At 48.3% G+C, this 27,379-nt stretch overlaps 1 protein-coding gene across 7 annotated transcripts in view; it reads right to left on the bottom strand.

Moving 5' to 3' along the window:
• Positions 1–12,339: 12,339 nt before the first annotated feature.
• CCDC50 (coiled-coil domain containing 50) overlaps positions 12,340–27,379 on the bottom strand; it is a 46,256-nt gene continuing 31,216 nt past the window's right edge. The window contains exons 7-12 of one of the 7 annotated variants that reach the window (XM_084847820.1): positions 24,637–24,755; positions 23,847–23,891; positions 20,970–21,071; positions 19,234–19,316; positions 18,623–18,723; positions 12,340–17,014 (exon numbers count right to left, since the gene is read on the bottom strand). In XM_084847820.1, the coding sequence (XP_084703946.1) occupies positions 16,995–17,014; positions 18,623–18,723; positions 19,234–19,316; positions 20,970–21,071; positions 23,847–23,891; positions 24,637–24,755 (470 nt within the window). In that variant the 3' untranslated portion in view covers positions 12,340–16,994. Of the gene's footprint in view, positions 17,015–18,622; positions 18,724–18,892; positions 19,069–19,233; positions 19,317–20,969; positions 21,072–23,846; positions 23,892–24,636; positions 24,756–27,379 lie in introns of those variants that run through there. The other 6 variants (XM_084847813.1, XM_084847817.1, XM_084847819.1 and 3 more) reach the window with 6 other exon arrangements.

The following is a 27,379-nucleotide window of genomic DNA, read 5'->3' as shown; positions in this document are numbered from 1 at the left end:
CTGTTCTTGAGCGTTACCAGTGGTTTGCACCTTGTTGTGAAGCCTCTGTATTTACATTCATAAAGCCATCTCTTGATTGTAGATGTTGAGAGTGTCATGCCTACCTCCACAACAGCATTATTGACCTTGCTAGATGTTGTAAAAGGGTTCCTCTTCACCATGAGCAGAATTCTGCGGGCATCCACTTTAGTGGTCTTCCGTGGTCTTCCAGGCCTTTTGCTGTTGCTGAGCTTGCCAGTTAATTTCTTCTTGTTCAGGATGTTCCAAACTGTTGTGTTGGCCACTCCCACTGTTTTTGCTATCTCTCTGATGGGTTTATTTTGTTTCCTCAGCCTAATGATGGCCTCCTTCCCTCGCATGGACACCTCTTTGGACCTCATGTTGGGAGTTCCAGGGAACAGCTACCAAATGCAAATGCAACACTCAGAACCACCTCCAGGCCTTTTATCTGCTTGATTGGTCATGGGGCACCCAGGAAACAGGCCACCACTGGCCATGCAGCTGCTTGTCAGCCATTCGTTCCATTACTTATGAGCCACAAACGATGGGTGTGTGTGTATGCCACTGGCTGTCCTTCCTGAATGGTTAGTGCCCCACTTTTGTCAACCCCCTTGAATTACAGCTGAAAGTCCACAGACAATCGGTCCCATCAGGGTGTGTTTCCTTTCAACTTCAATGTGGTGGTGTACAGAGGCCAATTGCCAAAACAGTTATCCTTGTTCCAATATTTCTGGCTCTGACTGTATATTGCTGTTGCTATTATTTTTTATTTATTTGAAATTATTTTTAGGCCACCCTGAAGGAAAAAATCCTCACTAGGCAGCATACAGGATAAGAAAAAACATACAAAAGTGTTGTTGTTGTTCAGTCATGTCCGACTCTTCGTGACCCCATGGACCACAGCACGCCAGGCCTTCTTGTCCTCTGCTCTCTCCTGGAGTGTGCTCAAGTTCATATTCATTGCATCGGTGATGCTATCTAGCCATCTCATCCTCTGCCATCCCCTTCTCCTTTTGCCTTCAATCTTTCCCAGCATCAGGGTCTTTTCCAGGGAGTTTTCTCTTCGCATTAGGTGGCCAAAATATTTGAGCTTCAGCTTCAGTATCGGTCCTTCCAATGAGCACTCAGGGTTGATTTCCTTTAGGATTGACTGATTTGACCTCCTTGCAGTCCAGGGGACTCATAAGAGTCTTCTCCAGCACCACAGTTCGAAAGCATCAATTCTTCGGCGCTCAGCCTTCCTTATAGTCCAGCTCTCACAGCCATACCTTCCTACTGGGAAAACCACAGCTTTGATTAGACGGACCTTTGTCGGCAAGGTGATGTCTCTGCTTCTGACTATGCTGTCTAGGTTTGCCATAGCTTTCCTTCCAAGGAGCAAGAGTCTTTTAATTTCATGGCTACAGTTACCGTCTGCGGTGATCTTGGAGCCCAAGAAAGTAAATCTGTCACTGCTTCCATTTCTTCCCCTTCCATATGCCAGGAAGTGATGGGGCCAGATGCCATGATCTTCATTTTTTTAATGTTGAGTTTCAAACCAGCTTTGCACTCTCCACTTTCACCCTCAACAAGAGGCTCTTTAGATCCTCTTCGCTTTCTGCCATTAGGGTGGTATCGTCTGCGTATCTGAGCTTGTTGATAATTCTCCCAGCAATCTTAATTCCAACCTGTGATTCATCCAACCCAGCGTTTCTCATGATGTACTCTGCATTTAAATTAAATAAGCAGGGCGACAATATAATTGTCAATACAATAAGCCTTGTCATACTCCTTTCCCAATTTTGAACCACTCGGTTGTTCCATGTCTGCTTCTTACTGTTGCTTCTTGACCCTCATACAGGATTCTCAGGAGACAGGTAAGGTGGTCTGGTACTCCCATCTCTTTCAGAATTTGCCACAGTTTGTTGTGATCCACACAATCAAAGGCTTTAGCATAGTCAATGAAGCAGAAATAGATGTTTTTCTGGAATTCTCTTGCTTTCTCCATGATTCAGCGAATGTTGGCGATTTGATCTCTAGTTCCTCTGCCTCTTCGAAACCCAGCTTGTACTTCTGGTAGTTCTCGGTTCACATGCTGCTGAAGCCTAGCTTGTAGGATTTTGAGCATCACCTTGCTGGCATGTGAAATGAGCGCAATTGTGTGGTAGTTTGAACACTCTTTGGCGTTGCCCTTCTTTGGAATTGGAATGTAAACTGACCTTTTCCAGTCTTGGCCACTGCTGAGTGTTCCAAATTTGTTGGCATATTGAGTGCAGCACTTTAACAGCATCATCTTTTAGGATTTTAAATAGCTCAGCTGGAAGACTGTCATCTCCGCTAGCTTTGTTGTTACTAATGCTTCCTAAGGCCCACTTGACTTCACTCTCGAGGATTTCTGGCTCAAGTTCAGTGACCGCACTATCATGGCTATCAGGGACATTCAGATCTTTCCTGTATAGTTCTTCTGTGTATTCTTGCCACCTCTTCTTAATCTCATCTGCTTCTGTTAGGTCCCTGCCTTCTTTGTCCTTTATCATGCCCATCTTTGCACAAAACGTTCCCTTGAGATCTCCGATTTTCTTGAAGAGATCTCTAGTCTTTCCCATTCTGTTGTTTTCCTCGATTTCTTTGCATTGTTCATTTAAGAAGGCCTTCTTGTCTCTTCTTGCTATTCTCTGGAACCCTGCATTCAGTTGGGTATATTTTCCCCTTTCTTCCTTGCTTTTCGCTTCCCTTCTTTCCTCAGCTACTTGTAAAGCCTCATCAGACAGCCACTTGGCTTTCTTGCATTTCTTTTTCTTCAGGATGGATTGAGTTGCTGCCTCCTGAACATTGTTACAGACCTCCGTCCATAGTTCCTCAGGCACTCTGTCTATCAGGTCTAAGCCCTTAAATCTATTTGTCACCTTCACTGTATATTCATAAGGAATATGATTTAGGTCATACCTGAATGGTTAGTGGTTTTCCCGACGTTCTTCAATTTAAGCCGAAATTTTGCAAGAAGCAGCTCATGATCTGAGCCACAGTCAGCTCCAGGTCTTGTTTTTACTGACTGTATGGAGCTTCTCCATCTTTGGCTGCAAAGGACATAATCAATCTGATTTCGATATTGACCATCTGGTGACGTCCATGTGTAGAGTCGCCTCTTGTGCTGTTGGAAAAGAGTGTTTGCTATGATCAGCATGTTCTCTTGGCAAAACTCTATTAGCTTTTGTCCTGCTTCATTTTGTACACCAAGGTCATGCTTGCCTGTTATCCCGGTGATTTCTTGACTTCCTACTTTAGCATTCCAATCCCCTACGATGAAGAGGACATCTTTTTTTGGTGTTAGTTCTAGAAGGTGTTGTAGGTCTTCACAGAACCGATCAACCTCAGCTTCTTCGGCATCAGTGGTTGGGGCATAGACTTGAATTTCTGTGGTGTTGAATGGTTTGCCCTGGATTTGTACTGAGATCATTCTATCGTTTTTGAGATTGTACCCCAGTACTGCTTTTCCCACCCTTTTGTTGACTATGAGTGCTACTCCATTTCTTCTAAGGGATTCTTGCCCACAATAGTAGATATGATGGTCACCTGAATTAAATTCGCCCATGCCTGTCCATTTTAGTTCGCTGATTCCCAAGATGTTGATGTTCAATCTTGCCATCTCATGTTTGACCACCTCCAGCTTACATTGATTCATTGATCTTACATTCCAGGTTCCTAAACAATATTGTTCTTTACAGCATCGGACTTTCTTTTCACCACCAGACACATCCACAGCTGAGTGTCCTTTCGGCTTTGGCCCAGCCGCTTCACTCTTTCTGGCAGTACTTGGAAATTCCCTCTGCTCTTCCCCAGTAGTATGTTGGACACCTTCTGACCTGAGGGGCTCATCTTCCAGCGTCATCTCTTTTAGCCTTGTGATATGTTCCATGGGGTTTTCTTGGTAAGAATACTGGAGTGGGTTGCCATTTCCTTCTCCAGTGGACCACATTTTGTCAGAACTCTCCACCATCACCTGTCCGTCTTGGGTGGCCCTGCATGGCATAGCTTATGGCTTCACTGAGTTACGCAAGCCCCTCCACCACAACAAGGCAGTGATCCATAGAACGGGATACAAAAGTGTACAACTAGGCAAATAAATATACAATAAAACACTATAAAAACAGATCGCACCAACAAAACCTGCAGCCCACAGATTATGGGAAGGCCAGTGAAAACAGGTGAGTATTCAGAGCCTTTCTGAAGACCTGCAGAGGAAGGGCCCGATGAACACCACATGAACCTCATTCCAGAGGTGCAGGGCCACCACTGAAAGGGCCACCTCCCTTGTACTCACCAGCCTAACTGCCCTTAGCAGTGGGCAAGTGTACTATAAAACATTTTTTTATAGCCAGGGTTGGAACAACTTGGTCTATCCCGCCTCTACCATGCGCCCTGCCTCCTGAATCGTGCCCTGTGTCTGATGCTCCGTTTCCTGACCTTTCGGACTGCTCAACAGCCCTGCTTCTGGACTGCGGAACGCGCCTGACTGATTTACTGTTTGTCCTCGTGCTTGCGACCTTGACCACCCCTGCTGCTGCCTGGTCCTCGCGGCCTGCCTGTGTTCTGACCTCTGCCTGGATGTTGACCACTCCCGCCTTAGCCTAAACCTCCTTGCACTGAAACCTGTGTGCCTGGCCCTTTGCTGGCCAACTTGACTACTCTATTGCCTCGCTCCCTGGCCTTGCTTGCAAACAGCCAAGACGCGATTGGGAGCAGGACACTGTCACAGTTGGAATAGGCAATACTGAGCTAGATGGAGCCGCGCTCTACAACTGCATTAAGGGAGTGTCATCTCTGTTCAGAAAGGAGGTGCCAATCTCAACTCGAGCACTTGAGGGAATAAGGAAAAGCTGTGTTTCCGACGACAGTGTGATGTGATCTCAGCTTTCCAGAGCCACCGGCAGGGAGGGAGCAGTCACACGTTGTGCTAGCCAAGGCTTCCAGGTGGTTCTGGAGCAGCCCAGGCTTGGGTGGCCTTGAAGTTCTCCACGTTCTGGGGTTCCGCAATAGAACCAGATCAGTAATGGCAGACAGGCATCTTAGAGATAATGTTGATCTTCTGTACAGCTGCGCAGATTCTGGGATGGCACATCAGTTCATGCAGAAGGACTGCAAGGCTCAAGAAACCTGGCTGTCCTGGCCCAGGACGTTATGGGCAAGTGCTCTCGAATACACTTTGGCTCACAGGCAGCTGTCAGAGCTGCACTCCTGGGGTTCTCTGTGAGATGGTGACCTGGTTTGCACCGTCACAGGGCGGTTCAGAAGCCGCAGCGACTTGCTAACCACCCTGCACAGGTTGGTTGGATTGACATAATTACCCTCACCAGCGCGGCTTGTTGTGACATCTGAGCCGGGTGAGGATGGGTGGTTAACAAACCACCCAGAGCCCATGGTCCGTTTTAGGGTTGCTGGGTGGTCTGTTGCCCACTCCAACAAGCCACCCTTGCCAGCTCCAGACAGTGCAAGAAGCTGTGCCAGTGATGGTAATTATGCAAATCTGGCCAACACTGACTGGCACGCGCAGGATGGCTTGTTAACTACCCTGCAATCATGTCAACCAGATCACAGAATTGAAACCATCCCCTGCAGACGGAACTTTTCAAAGCTTTATTTATTTTCGGTATAGCCTTTCCACTAAAACTAGTACTAAAGGCAGCTCCTGTTCGAAGCATTTGAAAACAGTCTCTCTTCTGAAGAGAAAGCTGACCACTTTTCCTGGGCTTGGAAGATGTCTACATTTGCCTAGAATTTTCTGATGAAACACTGTGGAGAAATTAAAAGTGCAGGACAGGTTTTCTGGGGACCCAAGGTTGTATGTGCGATTTTTAAAAAGTAAATGTTCACAACCATATTTGCATTTATAAAGGGCCTAAAATGACTAAATGCCTTACAATTTTATAAACAAAAACTAAGGTCAGATTATCTAGCTACAAACCAAAGACATGAGACAGAAGCAACTTTAAGTCCACCAGAGAGGGAGGGTGTATTGTATAAAGGGCTTTAGAAGAGCCCATCAGACCATGTGGCATTTGTCAGAATTTCACCGCCCCCCTTGCTGCAGTGTTCGCCAAGAATGGAAAAACACAGCTGTAGATGGAAATACTTCCAAATTATAAAGCCAAAACATAAATACATCCACCCATTGTAAATAAATGCCAATACTTTATTTTTTGCTTCAACGTTGCCATTTCCAGAAGAAAACCAGCTTAGAATCCTGTTCTGACATTACAGAGCTGTCCTTAGTCTCAGAGTACAATCAAGCTAAAGGCTACACTGCTATTTTGCTACTTCTAGTAGATTGGAAGAACATAAGTCATTGGAACAACAGGCAAAGCACGAGAACAAAGCCAGGGTCATGTGGAGGCCCTGTTAAGTTGGTTCCTGCACGGAGAACGGCCAGTGGGACTAACCAAGCAGAGCAGCGTTCTTGACTAAAAGCAAGGAAAAAATCAACCCCTGCCCCCAGAGGGGGGAACAAAGTTTTGGGGAAGAAATTTAAACATCAGTAGTACTTGGTTGTTGAGTTGGAAAGGAAAACTTTGGTTTTGCTAATAACGCTGGAACCCGTGAAATTTGTGCATTGGTGGTACATGGGCAAGCCTGGGTGTATGGTTCAAGGTTTACTGAACTGCTTTACTGCAGGCACATGCTGGTTTTTCAACACACATATGGGATTTGGTCCATGGAAAATCTCAGAAGCATTTGTACTGCATGGGAAAGCACCTGATGTGCTTGAGGATGACACTTGATGTACAATGAAACATTCCCCCAGCAACTTCAGCATTTGCTTACTTTGGCCCATGTAACACACTTCCAGGATTGTGCAAAAGAAGTTTACATTTATTTGAAAGCAATAACATGTAGTGGGCATGATCCAGGGAAGAAACATTAAGAGGGCCTTTTACTCTCCAGCAGCACCTCCCCTGCCGAACTAGGGATTCCAGCAAGAAAAGCTACGGAAACACAAAATTGCCCAATGCACAAGCAGATGCTTCGTACAAGCACAGCTCTGGATTGTGGTCATTGCGTAGTATAAATTTGGACATTTATGAATATCTAGATTTTAACTTGCATTCAAGTAATAATAAAGTACAGCTGAATGTTATATTGTAAACTAAAACCAGCCATTGCGGGGAATCGTGACAACAGTTACTATATTGTTGTTGCAATCTACTCTGTCTGAAAGATCCCAGCTTTAAATCTGAGCTTCAAAGGCCTGATGTGCAGAAACAAGAGTAATGCTTTAAACATTGTTCTAAAATTGTGGCTCTCTCCATTCTGAACATCTTTTCCACAATTCAGCTTTGCAATTTTCTGGATTCTTTCACTGAGCTCTCCCACCTAGGACACGTTCTGGGTTGTTACATTTGTTTTAAAAGGCCTTGTCTTCTCAAATTCTGCATTAAAGGTAAGAATAAGCTTGCAAGTCCATTTGAGGAAAAAGAGACAGCTGCAACAAATGGGGATAATATAATAAATGTGGAACGATGGTGCTCCCTTTACATTCAAAGAGTTCAGAACGTCATTGGCAGAATAGACACGACATATAGGAGAAAAAGGAAATCTTTAAAACCCACTTGGAAACTCTACATTAAACACAGAAGCAGCTCCATCTGAACAGTAAAACCAGCTTATTGCATAGATGGATAGTTTTTAGTGTGCAGTCTACATTTATAAAGGAGATACAGCTGGGTGGATCTTAGGTTGCTTCCACACTTTTTTTTTTGCACAATAGACATAATTTGTTCACTCAATTCTTATGCAATTAATTGCAATCTTAAAAAAAGAAAGAGCAAATGCTGTGACTGTAAAGAGGAAACCAACAATCCCTGCAGGGAACAAGAACGCACTAATTAAGGGCCAATTCAGGAATGCCAAAGCTATGTGAATGAACAGGAATAAGCTAATTAAAGGGTCAGAAGCACGGGCAGTGTTTTCAAAGAAGGGGGGCAAGGAGGAAGCTACTAATTAAAATGTTGCCAGAAGAAGCAGCGCCTTTGAGGAATGGGACTAACTTCTGAGCACACACACCTTAAGATCTTACTGTGGGATAGGAATTACTGGATTTTTAAAGAGGGGAAATGGTGCTTTACCAAATTGTGGAACCACCATTTAATTCCTCTTCCAGCTGACTGTGGAAAGACAATGCCTCTGCAGAGCTAAAGGCCCTAGAATGGAAGCAAACATAGACTAAGCTTACAGTTCTTGAAGGGGGATTTAACCCAAGGTTCCCATCTTTAAAGCTAAATCCCCGCATGCTACAATGGACAGCTATCCTTGAAGACAATGCCCATGCATTCCTCCAAATGGGCAGTTGCTAATAGGTAGCGCAGTGCACACATACAGGCAGAGACACCCAGGTACGATTCACTTCCAGGAAACTGCAACCCCCCCAGCCAACTTACACTTAAAAGCTGGGGGGTGGGATGCACAGTCACACAAAGCAGAGTAGAGCTACTGCTTTGCATGCAGAAGGTCCCTGGTTTGATCCTGGCATCTCCAGGTAGGCCTGGAAAAGAATCCTGCCTAGAACCCTGGGCAGCTGCTGCCAGTCAGTGTTGACAATACTGGGCTAAATGGACCAAGGATCTGACTCAGTATAAGGCAGCTTCCTCTGTTCCTGTTATCTGCTAACTGTGGAAACTTTGTGTCAGAAGTTAGGTTTTATTATAAAGTGGCAGGTTTCCTTTTGCTGTGGAAATATGTACCTTTGTGCATGTACAAAGGCGGTGGGGGGTTGGGACTGCCCAAACTGGGACCAGGAGACACAGAGCAGGAGCACTTCCTGTCCTAGTGAAGCAGAGCTTCAGATGCCCAAAGCTGAACACATGCCTTTCATCTCAACTCACACAGACCTGGTTTGCATGGAATGACAAACCATGGTTTAATTAACCATGGTTTGCTGAATCATGGGTTGTTACCTGCACACCTGGAACAACAGGTTAAGTATGGGTTGTTAACCACCAACAACTCAACAAAAGAAGACATTATTTGTTGCTGGGTTGTGAACTGTGGTTTATTTAAGCCATGGGTTGTCATTACATGCAAACCCAGACCTGTGGGTTGTTTTGCCAGGCTACAGAAGCAGTGGGCAAGAGTGTTAAAAAAAAAAAAAAAAAAGGCAGCTCCTCTAATGCTAGTATTACATGCCTCTATCTTGCATGCAAAGGGACAGAGGAAGTGAAAGGGGTGGGAACCAAACAATTCAGGAATTGAAAAAACAACCCACACTTTGCTTGATTGTCTGGTAGCCAAATCATGAGTTAACCCTGGTAAGGCAACAACCCATGGCTTAATTAAACCATGGGTGGTGGTTATGTTACCAGTAAACTAGGTCACTGTCATAGAGAAATGGGTATCAATCCAAGACAGGAGATGGCTTCCCAGAATGAAGGGGCACAGCTTCCCTCAACCCCCAGCTACAGCTACACAAATTGTGTCACTGTGTGCAGCAGTGACAAAGTTACCTGAGGGGGAAGGTATTGCAGGGCAGATTTAAGTGCATGCAAATGCTATGAATAACATCTCAATGAGGACGCAGCGGCTGACGGTGGTCCCCACTAGCCGCAAGATGTGGCACAGAACTGCAAGTCCATGATTGCGCGTTTGTGTATAATCAGACTGACTGCGAAGACATCCCAGAGTGTCTCACCTGGTGGTGCCTGAAAATGTACAGCTCAAAGAAACACAGAAAGAAGCCTTTCCCAACCTGGCGCCCTTCAGATGTGTTGCACTACAACTCCCATAATCCCCAGCCATCACAACTCCCATAATCCCTAGCCAGCTATTATGGGAGTTGCAGTCGAAAAACATCTAGAGGGCACCAGGTTAGGGAAGGCCGAACAGAGTATCTCCATGGGAAATTCTCCTTCTGTCACTTTGCTCCATCACCTTGGCAAACATTGAACTCCTGCTGCTATTCTCTGCTTTGTCCCTGTGAAGCAAAGTGTTCCCCTTGCATGAAGTGAAAGGGTACGAAGATACAGCCTCTGAAAGAGCACCCAACCTTCTAGCAATTCTCTCCTGGGAGGAGGAGTCAGGCTCCAGTACCACTTGCACGGGGAAAACGGCTGGGATCACCTGCCAATGTCAAATGATCACCGATCAAGTGCAAACCCTACTGCAATCGGGAGAAGCATTCCAGCAAGATGTCAGTAGAGAGAAGTGGTCCAAAACAGGGTGCCATGTTCCATTCTGAACGTCACACTTCAAGAGGGATGGCGACAAAAGGAATGAGGATTCAGAAGATGCAGCTTCCAGAAAGTGCAGCTCAACAAGAACAGGGTGCGGTGATGGCCGCCAAGATAGATGGCTTTAAAAGGGGATTAGATAAATTCGTGGAAAACAATGCTATCAGTGGCTCCTACTCATGATGGGGATCTGCAACTTCCAGTATCGGGGGCAGTAACACACGCAGGAAGGTGCTACTGCACTCATGACCAGGTCGAGGACTTCCCGTTGGGGCAGCTGTGAGAAACAGGATGTGGAGCTAGCTAGGGTGCTGCTCTGATCCAGCAGGGCTCTTCTTTTGTTCTTAAGAACCAGGTTGTGCCATTAATCAAGAGACACAGAGGCCAATGAAGTCAGGAATTGCTGACAACTACGGGGCGGTCGGTTTAGCTGGACGATTAGAGAGACCTTCCTAAGGGTACAGGCAGTGCAGCAACACAGCAAACAGCCTAGAAGAGTTGTGGAAGCTTCCAATAAAGAGTTGATGAAGCGCTGGCTGGGGGCGCTTTGAGAATAGCAGCACTGGGGATTGGACCATATTCCATGAGCACAGAGCCATCCATTCTTAGGGTATAGATCTTCAAGAGCAGTCACAAGTAATAAGGGGTTTGAAGGGCCACTGAATTCGCAGACCAGCCGCCATCTTAGGCAGAAGCGAACAGGAGAGCAGCCTTCCCCAACCTGGTGCTCTCCAGATGCGTTGGACTACAATTACAAGCATCCCTAGCTAGCTATGCTGGCTCAGGGATGCTGGGAGTTGTAGTCCAACACATCTGGAGGGCACCAGCTGGGGGACGGCTGCAGTAGAGAGAGATTTTTATTCAGAGCTTTTAAACAGCATTACCAGCAAGAAAACATCCACTCTCATGGGAAATAATGAGTGGAAATCCATTGTTCGCTTCCATAGGAGTTATTCAGTATTAAATACACAAGTGTTTAGCACTGAACGGGAATGAAAGGAAAAATACAGAAATGGATCTGAGCTGAGCAAACATCTTGGGGTAGTTCTGCTCCCAGCCTTGGCATGGAAGGGAAGATCCGCAGTCAGGATTTTTCCCTCTTTAAAGCAACAACATTTGCAAGTGCTACATCAATCAATCCAATTCCCATTTTAAAGAGAGGGGACAGTGCAATACAGAATACAAAACAAGATTGGTTTGTAATGAAGAGCTGAGCGCTGCTGCTATGTTGAGTGGTTCCCATCGTCTATTGCTCAAACAATAAAATCAACAAGGGAATGAAAACGCATCTTCCCAATGTCAACATCATTCCTGTCAAGGCAAAGGTAAGTCTTGCACATTTGCTGCCAATGGCCACAGCACCTCACGTCACCAGAGGACCGGCCTCAGGCCTTTCATGGCAAAGAGCTCCTGAGTGGAACTGGGACAGTGCTGGGCGACTCTGGGCTTAAGGCACAGTGGCTTTCTTCACCAGCTACCACACTGCATCCTCAAAGAGCACCAGAAGTGTTGTGCTTTGGGGTGGTGCCAACATAATCCCTCCCCAAGCTGAGGTGGCCATCCACCTGCTTTCATGTCCCTCTAGTTCTGAGGCAGATGCGGGGTGGAAGTTTTTGTCAGTGCTTTATGTTTCTGCTGAAAATTTTCCATTTCACAAGTTCATTAGTAACAAAGAATGGATGCCAACTGCAAATACAATATTAGGCAAGCTTGGCCGTTTCAAAGTTGTAATTAATTTTTTTCACGTGATTATCCCTAGCAAGTACGTGAGAGGATACATATAAGCCACTGAAACACATAAATGTCTCAGAGTGAAATGGAACCCATAAATAGTGACAGCGAAGCTGGAGGTGCCCCAACAACCTCAGTGGGGGCGTTCGACTCCGCTGAAAGAGAAGCGTGGTCGTGAGCATCTCATGCGCAGTTCTTTGGGTTGCTAAAATTAATTCGTGTGTCAGCAGTTTCCAGTACCTTTGTTTCCCACACTTAAATTTAAACAATGTAAGGGAAGTACACGCTATTATCTTATTTTTTACAACTATTCCAAAGCAGTGTTCTACATAATATTTAAATCAAATAAAGTGTGCTTTAATTTTTCTCCCTCAAATGTTTCACGTCAAATACGTGTGGTATATTGGGGCAAAAAATTAACATGGGGCACTTTTTTTTTTTTAGCTTTGTTGTTTACTAAATACGAGTAAAATAAATACGCTAAATTAAATCACACTCTAGGGTAGGGGTGGGCAACTGGTGGCCCTCCAGATGTTTTGACCTATGGCTCCCATCAGCTCTACCCAGCATAGCTAATGGTGAGGCATGATGGAAGTTGTAGGTCACAACATCTGGAGGGCCACAGCCCCCCGCCCCCTGCTCTAAGGCATCAGAACCTTTTCCGATGCAAACTGAAAATTTTTCAATGCAAATGACCCTAACTTGCTTTGGAAAATTTGCACTGGAAAATTTTCCAATGCAAAATTTTCCAGAAAACCCACATCACTGTGTGGGGCTGACCTGAACCAGAAGGGGTCAAATACTCAAACCTACTGTGTGAGTATGTAGGGCTGATGAGCTATAGGGTAGTGGTAAATGTCAAAGTGCAGGCACTGATCATGACAGTACTCTAAGGAGATTCCAAAGACAGAGGCAGCTGGGTTGATCTGCAGTTTTCCTCTCCACTAGGAGCAGGTCTTTTGTAAAGCGAACGGGCTTCAACTGCCCAGTCCAGACCAAGCCACGCCAAAATACTTTGCATCAGTGTCCCTGCTAATCAAAAAGTCCTGGTGCCTCGACCCTGTGAGCGCCGGCTCACTGCACCGCTGCTGTTGAGGTGCCCCGTTGCACAGAATTCTGTGAAAGTAGTCGGTGACACTGGATGGATGCTGCACTGCCAGGAAGAGATGATACTGGACTAAGCAAACCAATGGTCTGCCGCATATACTGACACATGGTGGACACGATGGACAGAGGCACTGAGGAAACTCTGTGACCAGCACACTGCTTTGAGGAAACACCCTTAAGAAAGAGTTGCTGGGGGCACCTGTGCAGGCCCCCTTCATCACCCAGGAGCATCCATGTCGGGTTCAGATTAACCACTAAGGACAGGCAATAGGAGGCAGAACATTTGGGGCACTGGTTTAATTTCTGGCAGAAGCCCACCATGGCTGCAGAGAAAAGGCAACAGCGCCCATTCATTCCTTGATAGGTCTGTGGAATAATCTCCAAGGAGGTGGTTTCCAAAAGTCAACAACCCTGGGGGATCTGACCTTCCACTGTGACAAAATCCACTATCTAGATTTTGCTTGGATGCTCTGAAAGCAAAGGGTGCATTAGCAGCTGAGCAATCCCCCCCCGCCCCCTTGAGCATTGACTTCTATAGTCATGGGTGCTTCCAGATGGAGTGCTGCCAATCTACCAATCCAAAGGCACCGTGCAGCTATTCCATCTTTTTCTCCCCCCCCCCTGCCAAAACTATAGAAGACGTGGTAGCAAAACACAGGAGGGGTATGAGTGGCAGATGTCACCATCTCCCTCACTTCCCCCCATAAAATTCTGTGAATGAGGCAGGCTGGTGGCACAATAAAGGCCTTATCTGGAAGCACCTCCTGTGTGCTGGAAATCAGGTCCCCTGGGTGTGGATAAAGGGGCCCAACAGGCAATATTATTCGAGATCATCTGCATTTGAACAGCACTGACCCTTTAGACAAAACCAACTTCACTTGGTTCCCTGCTTGTGGTGACTCAAAGGGTAAAATGACACTTTATTTTTAATACGTGATGCGCAGCAACATCTGTGCTTTTTTCTTACTCCAAAGTAAGCGTGGGCCCCTGAACTAGATCAGGACCACAGAAGATGGGAAGTGGGGGTTAATCCTTCCCTCCCCAGCAGCGACCCCCACTCTAGAATCCCTGCCCCCACCCCAGTGAGGGATAGTGAAAAAGCTATGGGTTTGTGCCAATGGCAGCTTTTCTACTACCTCTGCACATGGGGGTGGGCAGTTTTTTTTGTGGGGGGGAGTTGTGGCTGAGGAAGGAAGGATTAAACTTCCCCTCCCCACACAAAGCAGTCCCAATCCAGGCTGGAGCCCACCATGCTTGCTTCAGAGTAAGAAAAAAACACCAAAGGAGCAGGATGCGACATGCTGTTTGACCCGAAGTCCACGCTTGCTGGGGGAACTGTTTGGGAGCAATCCACTGGGAAGGACTACTGTGTAAGCCACACGTCAGTGAACTGGAGTTGCCAAGAGCACCGATTTCAATGGGGCTTGCTCAGGAAACCTCCCCAGCGGACCATGCCCTTCGTCTGCACCCATTTATGAATAACCTCCAGGAGATGCCCAAGTTAAGCACATGACTTCTCCCCTCCAAAGCAAGAGGCGTTGCCCCCAAACCTAGCTGTCGAAAAGAACTCCCTAGGGTTTCCTGAGCAATCTGGGGAAGAGCAGCTAACAGTCTGGGGCCAAAGAGAGGGAGGAGAGTGTGGCGGTCTAAACTCTTCATCTTGACCACTGGAGGGCATTTGCTCCTTGCTTTGATCCTCATGTCTGCTCAGGGGGCAGCCATTCCTGACAGCAGCCCTCTCTCCACTTCTTCTCCCCTTCCCGAGCATAAACAGACTTGTGGTCTGCTCACCAGTGCAAGGGAAACGGAGAAAGTGCCTGCATTCCCAGCCAGCCAGAATTGTACAGAGAAGCTGTGGGAGTGCATCTGACAACACAGCGCAACGGCGACACAGACCCTAGTTGTACAGGCCAGTTTTTGGTGCCTAAAACCACAGGGTAACGTTTAACAATAATAAATACAGGTGTGATGGGATGCAGAAAGTCAGAGGGGGTGGAAGAGAGGAAACGGCAGCTTAATTAGTAAAAAATAATTAACAACCTTTGACTATTCTATGTCATATAAAAATAAACCATATATAAAATCAAACTGCTGGACATGGCACTGCAGGGGTATAAAACAAAACAGAAAGAGAAGTACACCATGCATATTGGTTAATTTGTCAAAACAGAATTAACACTTCTGAACAGGACACCCAAACAAAAGGTAAGATTGGAAGGGCAGGAGGCTAGAGCAGTGAAATCCAGGCAAGGTTGGGACTGAATCCGAAAACTTGGTGGGGGAAAAGAGGACGAGTAGAATGGAGAGTGTTTTTTCCTGGGGGTTAGCAGAGAGAGTGCACCAGGCAGTGGAGCTCAGAGCACGGTGGGCAGCCTGTCCTCCCCCTTCCACCCTGCCCAAGGCACTTTTGCACAGCCTGTGGCATCTTAATGGACTCCAAATCTTTCTAGATCTCATTGTCTCAGAAGTAAATTTGAAGTTATGAATGCTAAATAACTCTTAACTAGGAGGAAAGTAAAACCAAGGCTGAAAGTTAACTGCTTTTCTACTCTGATGATTTTGAAGTCCACATTCTTAAGATTATTATTTTTTAAAAAACCCATGTAATCCAGTTGAGTGTACAATATGATCACCATGTGGCGCAGTACTTGCTATGGGGCCATCCAAATAATTCACAAATTAAGTTCAAAATGTGTAGATAAATGTGCAATTAGCTGCGGTCTTTCAGCCCATAAAAGTTTTCAAGATTCCATACTAGAGTACCAATTCTACCCTCATCCTTGTACATTTAAAAAGGTAGACCTTTTCCAAATGCTACAAGCTATAGCAAGTCAGAGAGTTTTACACCACTTCCTTTGCAATGCGAGGCAAGGGCAAAGCTACTTTTAGGATAGAACTGTTGACCTCAGTGCCTTTGGGGGAGCTCATCTATACAAGCTCATGACTCAGTAACTTGCACCATCAAGTGACAAATTGCATATGTGAAAACAGGCACTGCAAATAGAACTTTCATATCACCAGGCCACCTCAAACTAAACATGTTTTGTGAATGCAGTTCCCATGATCACCAAGGGCCATTTCACACATTACGAAACAGCAAACCTAGCTTTGCCACTCAACATACACCGAACAGGAAGCTGCAGCGAATCCTGCCATGTGTTCCTGTATGATACACTGGTTTGCAAACACAGACCATTGCACTTCACATTCATAGGTATCTTAGGTATCCCTATAAATATAGCTTAGGCATAACCCCCCAAAATGTGACATGTGAAGCAGCCCTGAGCGATATTACTTCGTGAGTTATTTAGTGAGGTACATGCATGTCTGAATCAGCCAGACAAAACATTTCAGGGGATGAGAGACTAGTGGAGAGATCACAACTTTTAGAAATGCTTTGTAATGTGGAGGGAGCCAGGAGGCAGTCAGGGGCAATACCTCCGCCGACTACAACATGTCTCTTATTGGAGCATTCACAGGAACCGTCGCCACGTGGAGACATCACTGCCTTCTCGTCGATCTGAATTCAGTCAAAGTCTCACCGTAAAAGCACCTGTTCACTGGGCTTCAGCTTTGTCTCCATCCACCCACTCTCATGCTCGAAACAGGAAAGAAAATTTTAGTGACAGAACTATTGCTCAACCACAACAGAAGAGAGTGGTGCCACAAGACCCAAAGCCGAAACGTAACTACGGAATGGAAGAGGTTCGGGGTGGGGTGGGGTGGATAAGCTGCCCACAAGCAAGATGTAACTGCCCTGCCTGAGAAATCAGACACAAAAAAGAGAAAAACCCCACAGATGGAAGAAGAGGCACTATTTGTGGACACTGTGATGCTTGGAAACGACAAGCGCATGGGAGCTCCTCGCAGGGGGAGAGGAACTTGGAAGATCTCCAGGAAGAATTCCGGCAAAGTTTGCTACAGAAGAGAGTCAGTATCAATGGAAATGTCTAGTTTTTTCTACTGCTTATAGTGGTGACCTACAAACAAACAAAAAGAGAGAGAAAGATGAGGTCAGCAAAGTGCCCCCCCTTTTTTTGTAACCTAGTCCCTTTGCTATGCCCTTCCTATTTCAAGAAGGAAGGAAGACCCCACACATCTAACCGCTGTCTGCTTGAAACAGGATGGCACAGGGCACATCATCCCCTGCTCTCGCGTGCCCTGGCTCCCCATGCGCTTTGGGTGATGAACAGTACTGTTGCAAGCCACCCAACAAACAGGAGAGAGTTTGCTGCTTCTGTGGAATCCATGCAAGGTGACCTATAAAAGCCTTACATGGCTTGGGACTGCAGTACCTCACGGAGCGCCTCTCCTGGCAGGACCCTACCCATGCGCCACAATCGACATCTGAGGCCCTCCTCCAGGTGCCTCCTCCAAGGGAGGTTCAGAGGATGGCAGAAACAGAAAGGGCCCTCTCAGTGGTGGCTCCCAATTGTGGAATGCTCTTCCCAGTGAGGTCCATCTGGCGCCAACATAGTCATCTTTTCGGTGCCAGATCAAGACTTTCTTCTACTCCCAGATGTTTGGCTATGTAAGCTGGGGCATTTTAGTTTTTCTTTTTATCAGGTCCTGGTAGTTTTGTTAATTGTTTTGAACTTGTTTTAAAACTGTTTTAAATTTTTGAATGTTAAAGGTTTTATATTATGCTTGTATATTATGCTTTATCATGCTGTGACCTGCCTAGAGAGCTTTGGCTATTGGGCAGTATCAAAATGGAATGAACGAATGAGTATGTGAGGGTAGCACAAAGGCTGGCTGAGCAGAACTCAAGCCGCCGCCGCCGCCCCCCCCCCCCTGGTTTCTTGCATTCAGCTGGGGTTGAGCCACCTTTGTGGGCTCCAGCCTCCTTGGGGTTTGATCCCCTTTTTTAAAGCAGGACTCCTATACCTGTAAAAACGTCACAGCGGCAATTTCTTGACTGAAGATTGCTGGGGTCAGAACAGCCCTTAACTCCACATTGTGCTTTCTGCTGTTCATATACAGGGAGGTGGCCAATGTTTGGAAGGGAGGTGGCGGTCTCTCCCGTGTGAAAAGTCGGGTTCAGGAGGTGGTGGCACACACTCCCTGGCATCTGGGACATCATGACCAAAGCTGCAACTTGCTGCCCATCCTTGGGTCCTCTTTCCCTCCCCTCAGAACTCTGGTTCCTGACCGTTTCCTTTCTCCTGTTGTCAACGTGGCACCCGCTCTATCTCCCCGCTTCCCTCCATCGATTACCTCTCCCTCCTCAGGCCTTGCTCCTTCCTAGGTCTCTTCCCCAGTGAACTCATCAACCCCAGCCCTGTCTTCCAGCTCCCCTTCCCTCCGCTCACTTCTTCCTGGACTCAGCCACTCTACTTGTCCACATTCTGGTCTGTTCCTCCCTCCGAAGGAGCTGTGGAATGTTTGCAAACATCCTGCGACGTCTCGCTGTGGCTCAGCCAGAGGCTGAGCTCCCGGGGACAGCAAGTCGTCAGCACAGTAATACCAATACTAACATCAATTGTTTTTATATAGCCCTCAGCACTGAAAATAAATGACCGCATCCTGTTCAGCTGGCTGCGCACTGAGCACCTTATCTATCAACTGAGAGACCAGCCAGCCCTCACCTTTGTGAGGAGGGTCTGGTTTGGATATTTGATGCACCGAGTTATGCTGGCTCGTGAGACTACACAGCTGGTCCAGGTCGTCCGTGGGAGGCGGCGGAAGCCTGGCAGAGAAGGTGGAATTGTTAGGAAAAACCCACTGCAAGGTCACCTCCACTCTGGCGTTGGCCTGGGAAGGTGGGACCGCTACACGGGCTGGGACCCTAAGACAAGCTGACTCAAGGAGGGTTGGGGAAGGAACGTCCCCCCTGCAACACCTAGGAAGCATCGCCAGAGGGTCCCCTGAAACCCTGTGGGGTGGGGCGCAGGGGGTGCCAGGGAGAGGAGGGGAGACTTTCCTTCCACAAACGTCCATAAATTAACTTACCTTAGAATCCAGGGTTGGTCTCCCCAATATGCTAATGTTGTATGTGCAGGAAAATACCTTTCTTTGGTACAGAGAAGCATTCCTATAAGAGGGAGCCAACTCCAACAGACGCCAGGCAAAGCACACGCGCACATGCCCAGCCCCGCGTGTCTGTCCGTCGCCCAGCCCATGTGGACAGGGAGGCCCGTTTCCACCCGGGATGTGGGAGGCGACACCTCTGGATCTGTGGGGGTCTGGCACATCTTACCGTGTCGGTTTGTCACTCCTGGCTCGGTGAGGCTCATGACCTTCTCTTGACCTTGGGGGGCCCAATTCATGCGTATTGTGCTGCTGGGTAGAGGAGAGAGAGCCGGTTGGGTTAGCTTCCCTGGGGGCATCCTCATGAGTGGGGCTCTGTGCGCATGCTGCGTGTCCACGGCGGCATGGCAGAGGTGCAGAATGTGGCACCTAGCACAGAATTCGGGATACTGGCGACTTCAGGATACAGGTACTGGCCGGGCCTGGCCCAGTTTGCTTCTGAGATCAGATGGGGATTGGGACTCATTTGGGAAGGCGTGGTCACAGGCAAGAAAAAAAAGCTGTCCCTGTCGCTGCATAGATAAGATTGGCACCTTATGGGCTGAGGTCTTAGCCATCATCCCTGTCAGCTGCACAGAGGCCTCCCGCTGGGCTTTTGTCTCCATGACATTCTGCTTGGCCCTGAATTGCAGAGGGGAAGCTGGACTGCAGGGGCTCTTTGTCTGAGCCAGCAGTGCTCTTCCTGAACATCACTTGCAAAATGATCAGAGACAGCCGACGTTAATGTATTCTGACTGAGGTTACAGAACGTCCCCCCTTTTTTTGAGGGTGGCGCTATCTCCTCCCTCTTTCCTTTTTGAACAAGGAGTTTTGCAGGTTCCATTTTCACAGTCAAATATGACGATCCTGGACAACTGGAACCAAGCCTATTTTGCAACTTCTGTCCCTTCTTTCCATCACAGACAGATGCCAAGATCAACTCAAATTTTAACACCAACATACACACACATGTTTGGATGTACACACACACACACACACACACACACACACTTGAGAGAGCACCTTCTCCCTTACCAACCTGCCTGGTCACTGAGGTCATCAGAGGGCATGCCCCTGGTGGTTCCACATGGACCCATGGCCCGACTGGAGTCCACCAGGAGAAGAGCCTTCAACGTGGAAGCCTCCTTTCTTTGGAACTCCCTGCCGCTGGAGGTCAGGCAGGCGCCAACCCTGTGTTGTTTCTGGTGCCTCCTGAAAACAGCACTGTTCCAGGAGGCATTCCTTAACTGACCAGCCACGGTTTCTATTGGCATTCTGTTTTTTAAAAAGCATGATTTTAAGGTGGTGTTTTAATTCTTTTACTATTTTACCTTTTGTGCTCACCTCTCTGAAATCTGTTTTGGATACAGAGTGGTATACAAATACTGTAAATAAATTTTATCTATACCTATCACAGAATTGTGACTGACTGGCAGCATATCTCCAGGGTTTCAGGCAGGAGACTTTCCCAGCCCTGCCTGGAATTGAACTTAGGATCTCCTTCATGCAAAGCAGGGGCTCCATGGCCCTTCCTCAATTGAAAACAGTAAATTAAAATAGCCAAACCAATAAAAACCAACAGCAGATAGCAATTAACAAGCATTTGAACAGGCATAAAACATACAGTGGGTTGCAGGCACCACATCCGCCTGCAGAGTTGTCACCTCCAGCACAGAAAATATTTCAAAACAGAATACCGGGAAAAGACAGAGCGAGGGAGAGGTTCTTGCTAAATAAAATAGGATCCCTTCACTGTAACTCCACAGGCCACAGCTTTTTGAAGTGGTCTCTAACCTTCTGCAATCCATGCCAGGGTACAGGCAGAGGGGATCAGAATCAGGCCCGTGCCAGGCAAGAGCTCATTTCATCTCCCGCAGCCGCCTCTCTGCCTGGCCAGTGACTCCGTCAAACCGGGTCCAAACCCACCTTCCAGTCTTGGTCCTGCTTTTTCTTTTCGGAAGACTTCTCTCGCTCCTTTGCTTTTTTGTATGCTTTCTTCTCCTCTGCCATAAGGAGGCGAGCTATCTCCTAGCAGACAAATGCACAAACAGGAACTGTGGCATGACTGCGGTTGAGAAACTGCCTTTGGCCACGAGCCCAGCCTCCCACCGCTGGAGTCAGGTCGCCAGCCCTCCATGGGCTCCGCCTGGCCAGCTCACTGGAAGCAGTCTGACTGTGACCCCGAGAGGCCGAGGGGTGAACCCCTGCTCATGCACACACGCCTAAGGAGATGGGGGCAAAAGGAGACCAGGGCTGGTTGGATAAGGGACACAGCACCCCAGGTGTGAAAGCCCCACAGGCTTGGGGCAGAAGCTGGCGCTGCCCCCTCCCCATCTCAGTCTCCCTGTTACATTGAAGGCCCTCCCTGGACTGCTCCATCTGCACACCAACAGATGTTCAACAAGGTTTTTTTAAGCACAGCACAGGGGCCACTTCGCACATCACGGCAGCCCATCAAGGGCTATTTCACCCTCAAGGAGCCACGATGCTTGCGGGCTGCCACTCTAAATATTCTGCCCCTGCTAGGGTTGTCGTTTCTAGACCCCAGAACAGATCATGGGTTATGAGAGGGCTTTGAGCCCTTGCATAATCCACAGTCGCCAGGCTGGCACACAGAAACCACCCCCGGCCAGGGCTGAACATTTGTGTTGGCAGCGCGCACGCACAGCGGCACACCGGGGATGGCCTGATCACACGAAATGGGCCCACACGCTAACTGCCTCCCTCATGCTGGGGCATCTGTGCTATCAGCAACAACTGCACTGCGAATGAGCACGGTTCTTAATGTGATTGTCACTGTCAAGGACTTTCTGAAAATACAGAATTTACACATTTCCTTCTGAGCTCGCTGCTTACAGTTCTTCCCCTGCTCCCTGCTGCACATGTACTGAAACTCTCCATAATACTCCAGGCATCCGAAGAAGTGAGAGATAGTCCACGGAAGTTCACGCCAGAATAATGTGTTAGTCTTCAAGGTGCCACAAGTTTTTGCTGTTTTTGCTATAATAGACGAACATGGCCACCCTCTGAAAATTGTCCAAATGTATTGCGTTCCTTTTGGCACTGGCCAAGACCTTTCTATTTGCCCAAGCATTTTAAAATATTGTATTTTCAGCAAGGTAAATATTTTATTGTACTGTTTAAACTTATTAAATGTTACCTTAATTGTATTGTATTGTTTAATGTTTTAATACTGCATAGATTTCAGTTATTATTTTATGTAGACCAGCCTGTAATCCATTTTTGGGGATGAAGGTGCAGTTTGTGCATTCTTTAAACAGATAAAATAAAATTGTAGGAGTTCTGGGGAAATGTTCTTGGTGGCTGCACCATTGTTCAGGAGACGTGCCGCAGTTCAACCCTGAGCCGCTTTTGGAACCACTCTGAGACCCATCCGACTGGACTGGCATTTTATAGTCAGGGCTGAACTTTTAATTCAGAACGGGGCCTTAGCATCTGTTTGATTTCACTCAATTCTTATTCTGATATGCTGTGCATCATGTTCTCCTAGTTTGACTCACCAGTCACCCTAAAAGCTGCGCAGCCTAGAAGTTCTCCCAGACCAGGAATGGGGAACCTCTTTCACCCCAAGGGCTGAATCCCATTTTGGAGAAGCTCTCGGGGGGGACATTCCAGTAATGGGTGGAACTGAAGACAAAGGGGGTGGAGCCAAAGTTGAAAGGGCTGGGGCCAAAAATAATAAAAAAAATACCAGCCTATTGTAGCTTAAAGCTCTTCCTGCCAGTATCTGAGCCTTAGGAGAGGCACTGCAACCTTTGTGAATGGGGGGGGGGGGGGAACTGCCTGAAAGCCAGGAAATCAACAAACGATCAGGAAGGGGGGCCATCTGGGGAACCCTGGAGGGCCAGACGTGGCCCCTGGGCCTGAGGTCCCCCCCACAATCCAGACAAACAAAACAACCACACATACATTTACATGTTGTTCCCAGTTTTTCTCCACCACCCATGAAGGTTCAACACAGTTCTATGGGATTATACACATGCACTGTTCTTGTATGTGAGAGAAATTGGAGAATGCTGACGTTCACTGCACTGGGGGTGGCTAACTTTCCCTAGAGCACAAATTATGTCAACATGGTGCCATTTCTGACAGAAACAGGTTCAGGTTCTTTGCTCTACAATGCAGTTGCAGTGTGGTGAACCTAGGGCTTCGTGCTGCACCACCCAGCCCTGGCCAATAGCCCTAGACAGGCAATTGTGTTTGCCCCGTAACTCTGTTCTCTAAGTAATGTCCTCTGCAACCATCATGCAATTTCTTCGGCCCAAAAATGTCACTGCGGGACTGTCCTGGACGCATCTCTCAGCTCTTTCCAGTCTAGAGAAACTGCACTGGCTTCCCTATATGAGCAAACCAAGTGGTCCGGGGGGGGCAGGGGGATGAAACTGGGTGTGGTCCGAGAGGATCCCGTGCAATGCTGCAGGGGATGGCAATGCCCAGTCTAAGAGCTGCACTCCAGCACTTCCTGTGACAGTGCAAGAGATCCTGGGACGGAGCTCACAGGCCAGGCACTGTAGCTGCTGGAGAATGCTGGAGTTTGGCCCTGGTCAAGACTGGCAGCTGGACTGATCTTTCCAGCTAGGCAAATCATGCTGTAGCAATAGTGCAGGAAGCAAGCGGAGGGAAGGGCAGCTGGCAGGCTCCAGACGCAAATACAGCTGCAAGGCAGAGCACGGGGAAACAACCAAAATAAGCACAGTGGGAAAGAATCTGGAAGTGGAGCTCTGCGAAGCAGCAAAGGTCTGAGAGTCTGCCTCCCACACTCGCAGAGGAAAATCTGCTTACCTCATCCTGGGCAACCTGTGCCGCCCTCTTATCCACCTGGCTGGCCTAGAAAAAGGACAAGGCAACACAGAGGTTACAGAAGACCCACCCCAACCCAGAGGGAGCAGGCTTTGCTGGCCGCAAGAGGCCCGTTCCCCCAAATGCATAACTCTCCTCTTCCTCCCTGTCACAAGGCCCAAGCAAGACGGCCTTTCCTCCCTGCCACACTGACCAGGGGTGCCGCGCTAGCTGTGCTCCCCTCCCCCCGGCATTTGTCCACCACGTCTAGCCGGCGTTGCCACAGAAAATGTCCCCCCTCCCCCCCGCAGCTGCGCCATCTCCCCCTCCTTCGACCTTCCAGCACATTCTGCTCTGGATCAGGTTATAGGATGGCGTGCCAAGTATTCCCTTCCCCACCAGGCCCATGGGTGCCTGCCGCTGCCGTGATCTAATGCTTGCTAAGGCTTGAGTTGTTTCCCCCCTTTCCCAGCACGCTCCTGACTGCCCGATGTTACTGTTAACAAATATCTTCCTGCTCAGAAGCAAACCATTCCCAGCGTGTAACAACTGCTGCTATTCAACGTATCTATAAAGAGTAGCTTCCAGGCTGGAACCAGCTTTGTTCTGCTCCAACCTCCAGCCAAATACCAGGAAGGACCCCCTTGGGACGCTCGTTCCGGTCATGGGGCCCTGCTGAACCCGGTCTAATATCCAGCACTTGTTCTTACTGGGTGCTGCCCAGTTCTGCAGAGGAAGTTGCCCCCTGCCCCCAAACTCCCCCTTTGGGGAGACGCCAACCCATCCTGCTCACCAACAGTTCCTCCTCTTGCAACTTCCGGGCGATCTCGGCATCATAAAACTCCTGGTCCTGGGTGGCAGCTGTGCGGGGTTTGAGGTAAATGGCTTCTTTTGTCCCCCTTGATTTTGTCCCTACAAAACGGGAAGGCAAATTTCTCATTCCTAGAAAGAAAAGACCTCAGGGGCTACATTCGGAGCTGCTGACACAACTCTGCGCCCCGCACCAAAGCAATGCTCCTTCTGCCAGCGACATGGGTCTGCCGGCATTTTGCACATGCTGCTGCGCTTTCAGTGAGCGTAGGCAAGAACGCAGAGCGGCGCGCAGCACTTGAGCCAGGACAAGCAGGTGTGGCCCTGAATACAAAAACCTTGAACCTATGAAGCTGCGTCACACAAGTCAGCGCTTGGATCCCTCCAGCCCAAGGACTGAAAATGCCTGGGACTAAACCGGGGGCTCCATACATGCAATGCACGTGCTGGTCCCCTGAGCTGCGCTGCCCTGGACTGCTGGAAATCCCAACCAGCCCCTGTATGAATGCCAAGGTTTCATCAGGCCTTGCACACATGGCTGGAAGTTTCACTTTGTCCTGTGCATAAGATGAGGGATTCTGTGCATGTAATCTGACTGAAGTCCTCCATCCCCTCAGAAAACAGTGCAAGAAGTGGTTTCGAAACGGTTTTCAAATCCAGGGCCAGCCAAGCAGTGCAAGCTATCAAACACTTTGATTTAGAGTGGCACTATTTGCAGGGGCCACCACCAAAACAGCCCTGTGCAATCTGAGTGGGGCACTGCTGAGAACCCTTGCAAATCAGGGCAGCACTCTGGTTTTATTATATGATCCAAGAGCAGTGCCTGGCATTCTGGAGCTTTATTTATTTTATTTATGAAATTTATTAATCGCCCATCTGGCTGGTCACCCGGCCACTCTGGGCGATGTACAACATAGAATAAAACAGTTTAAAACAATAAAATTCTACAATAAAAACATTTTCTAAAATACCCTAACCCACCCCAAATGCCTGCCTGAACAACCACGTTTTTAATGCACGACGGAAGCTCATTAAAGAGGGGGCATGGCGGAGTTCCCTAGGGAGGGAGTTCCACGGAGTGGGGGCTACCACAGAAAAGGCCCTCTCCTTCGTCCCCACCAGTCTAGCTGTCCTGGCTGATGGGACAGAGAGAAGGCCATGCGAGGCTGATCTTGTTAAGCGGCCAGTCTGGTGTTGCTGGAGGCGCTCCTTAAGATAAGGCTGGGCCGGAACCATATAGGGTTTTAAAGGTCAAAACCAACACCTTGAATTTGGCCCAGAAAACAACTGGTAACCAGTGCAACTCCTTCAGCACTGGAGTGATGTGATCTCGCCGGTGGCTGCCTTTAATCAGGTGAGCCGCCGCTTTCGGGTGCTATCGTTCTGGCTCCCTCCATCCTGGCTTCCCACTGCCTCTCCTCCTCCTGTCTTGGCTTCCACCACTACCAGGTGCACTTAGACCCCCACCCAAAAGTTCCCTGCAAACAACAGCACACCATGGTCACCCACTATTGATTACCATCTTGATGTGCCAGAATTATCTCAGCTGTGCATCCTGCCATCGAACTGTAATGCTGCAGGAACCCAAACAACATCCCGAAGCAAAGAGGGAGTGTTTCTCCCTGCCAGCCTCCAGACTGCGCAGCCTCAAAAAACCTAAAACTATGCAGAAATATAATGCTATTGTTTAGCACAGCATCCCCCAGCCTGGCTGTGTTGGACTACAACCCCCATCATTCCCAGATAGCCATGCTGACTGGGAATTATGGGAGCTGCAGTCCAACACATCTGGTTGGGGAAGGCTGGCTTAGCCTCTACAAAGCATCTTGGAACATGCAAAGGGACGCAATGACACAGCCGCCCCATCGCTGTCATCACCCTTTTGCAAATAGGCAGAGGTGTGCCTTGAACAAGAGCCCACCAGCCCCCATGCAGTGGAGGAAAGAAAGAAAGGCACCAAATGCAAAAACAAAATGTGGGGAGGAGACCACACTGCTCGGAGAAGCAGACTCTCTTCTCCATGCAGCAGGGGCCAGTAGATGGGGCTCGAGAATTTGCTTCCCACTGGGCCTCTCCTGGCCTGGCTGCCGGAGAGACACTCAGCTGTCCCTTTGGCCCAACAATGGCCTGGCAACCCTTGCGCTCCCTGGCAGAGGCATCTCTCTCCCAGACATTTCCTGTTTGCACAGATTTAGCAAGCTGCTGAAATTCCCTTCTTCTGAGGGATGCGGGAGCCTCAAATTCCTCCTTTGCATCTGATCAGTGTCGCCCGGCCGGCAATCTGACGGGGTAGCCCAGCACCCGCTGCTAGGGAGTTTGCGGGGGCGGGGGCACATCTCTCCGACAGCATGGTGCAGGAGCTGAGAGAAAAGATGGGCCACCAGGGAGGCTCTGCTCCATTGTCACGCCGGGGTAAGCAGCAACATCTGGTGCACAGAAGAAGCCAGCCTGTGAACTAAGCCAGTGGGGAAAGAGTCTCCGAGAGCCTGCTCCGCACCGAAGAGGCCAACGCACAGAACTTCCACACGACTCCTGCTCGCGCTTGGCAAGGGCCCAGTCACAATGGGGAGGCAGCTATGATTAGCACCCACAGGAAGAGGATATGATGAGGTCCCACTTACAGAGACACTTGTGCTATTTCAAGCCCGACAGCCATCAGCAAATATAACAAAACTGAAAGGGGAATGAAAAGATACGGCATGATCTTGTGCCAACTGGACGAACGT

Source organism: Heloderma suspectum, chromosome 3, assembly GCF_057233095.1.
Source record: "Heloderma suspectum isolate Gila_16-S chromosome 3, 16-S_ref, whole genome shotgun sequence".
NCBI lineage: Eukaryota > Metazoa > Chordata > Lepidosauria > Squamata > Helodermatidae > Heloderma > Heloderma suspectum.
This window is presented reverse-complemented; position numbering and strand designations above follow the sequence as displayed.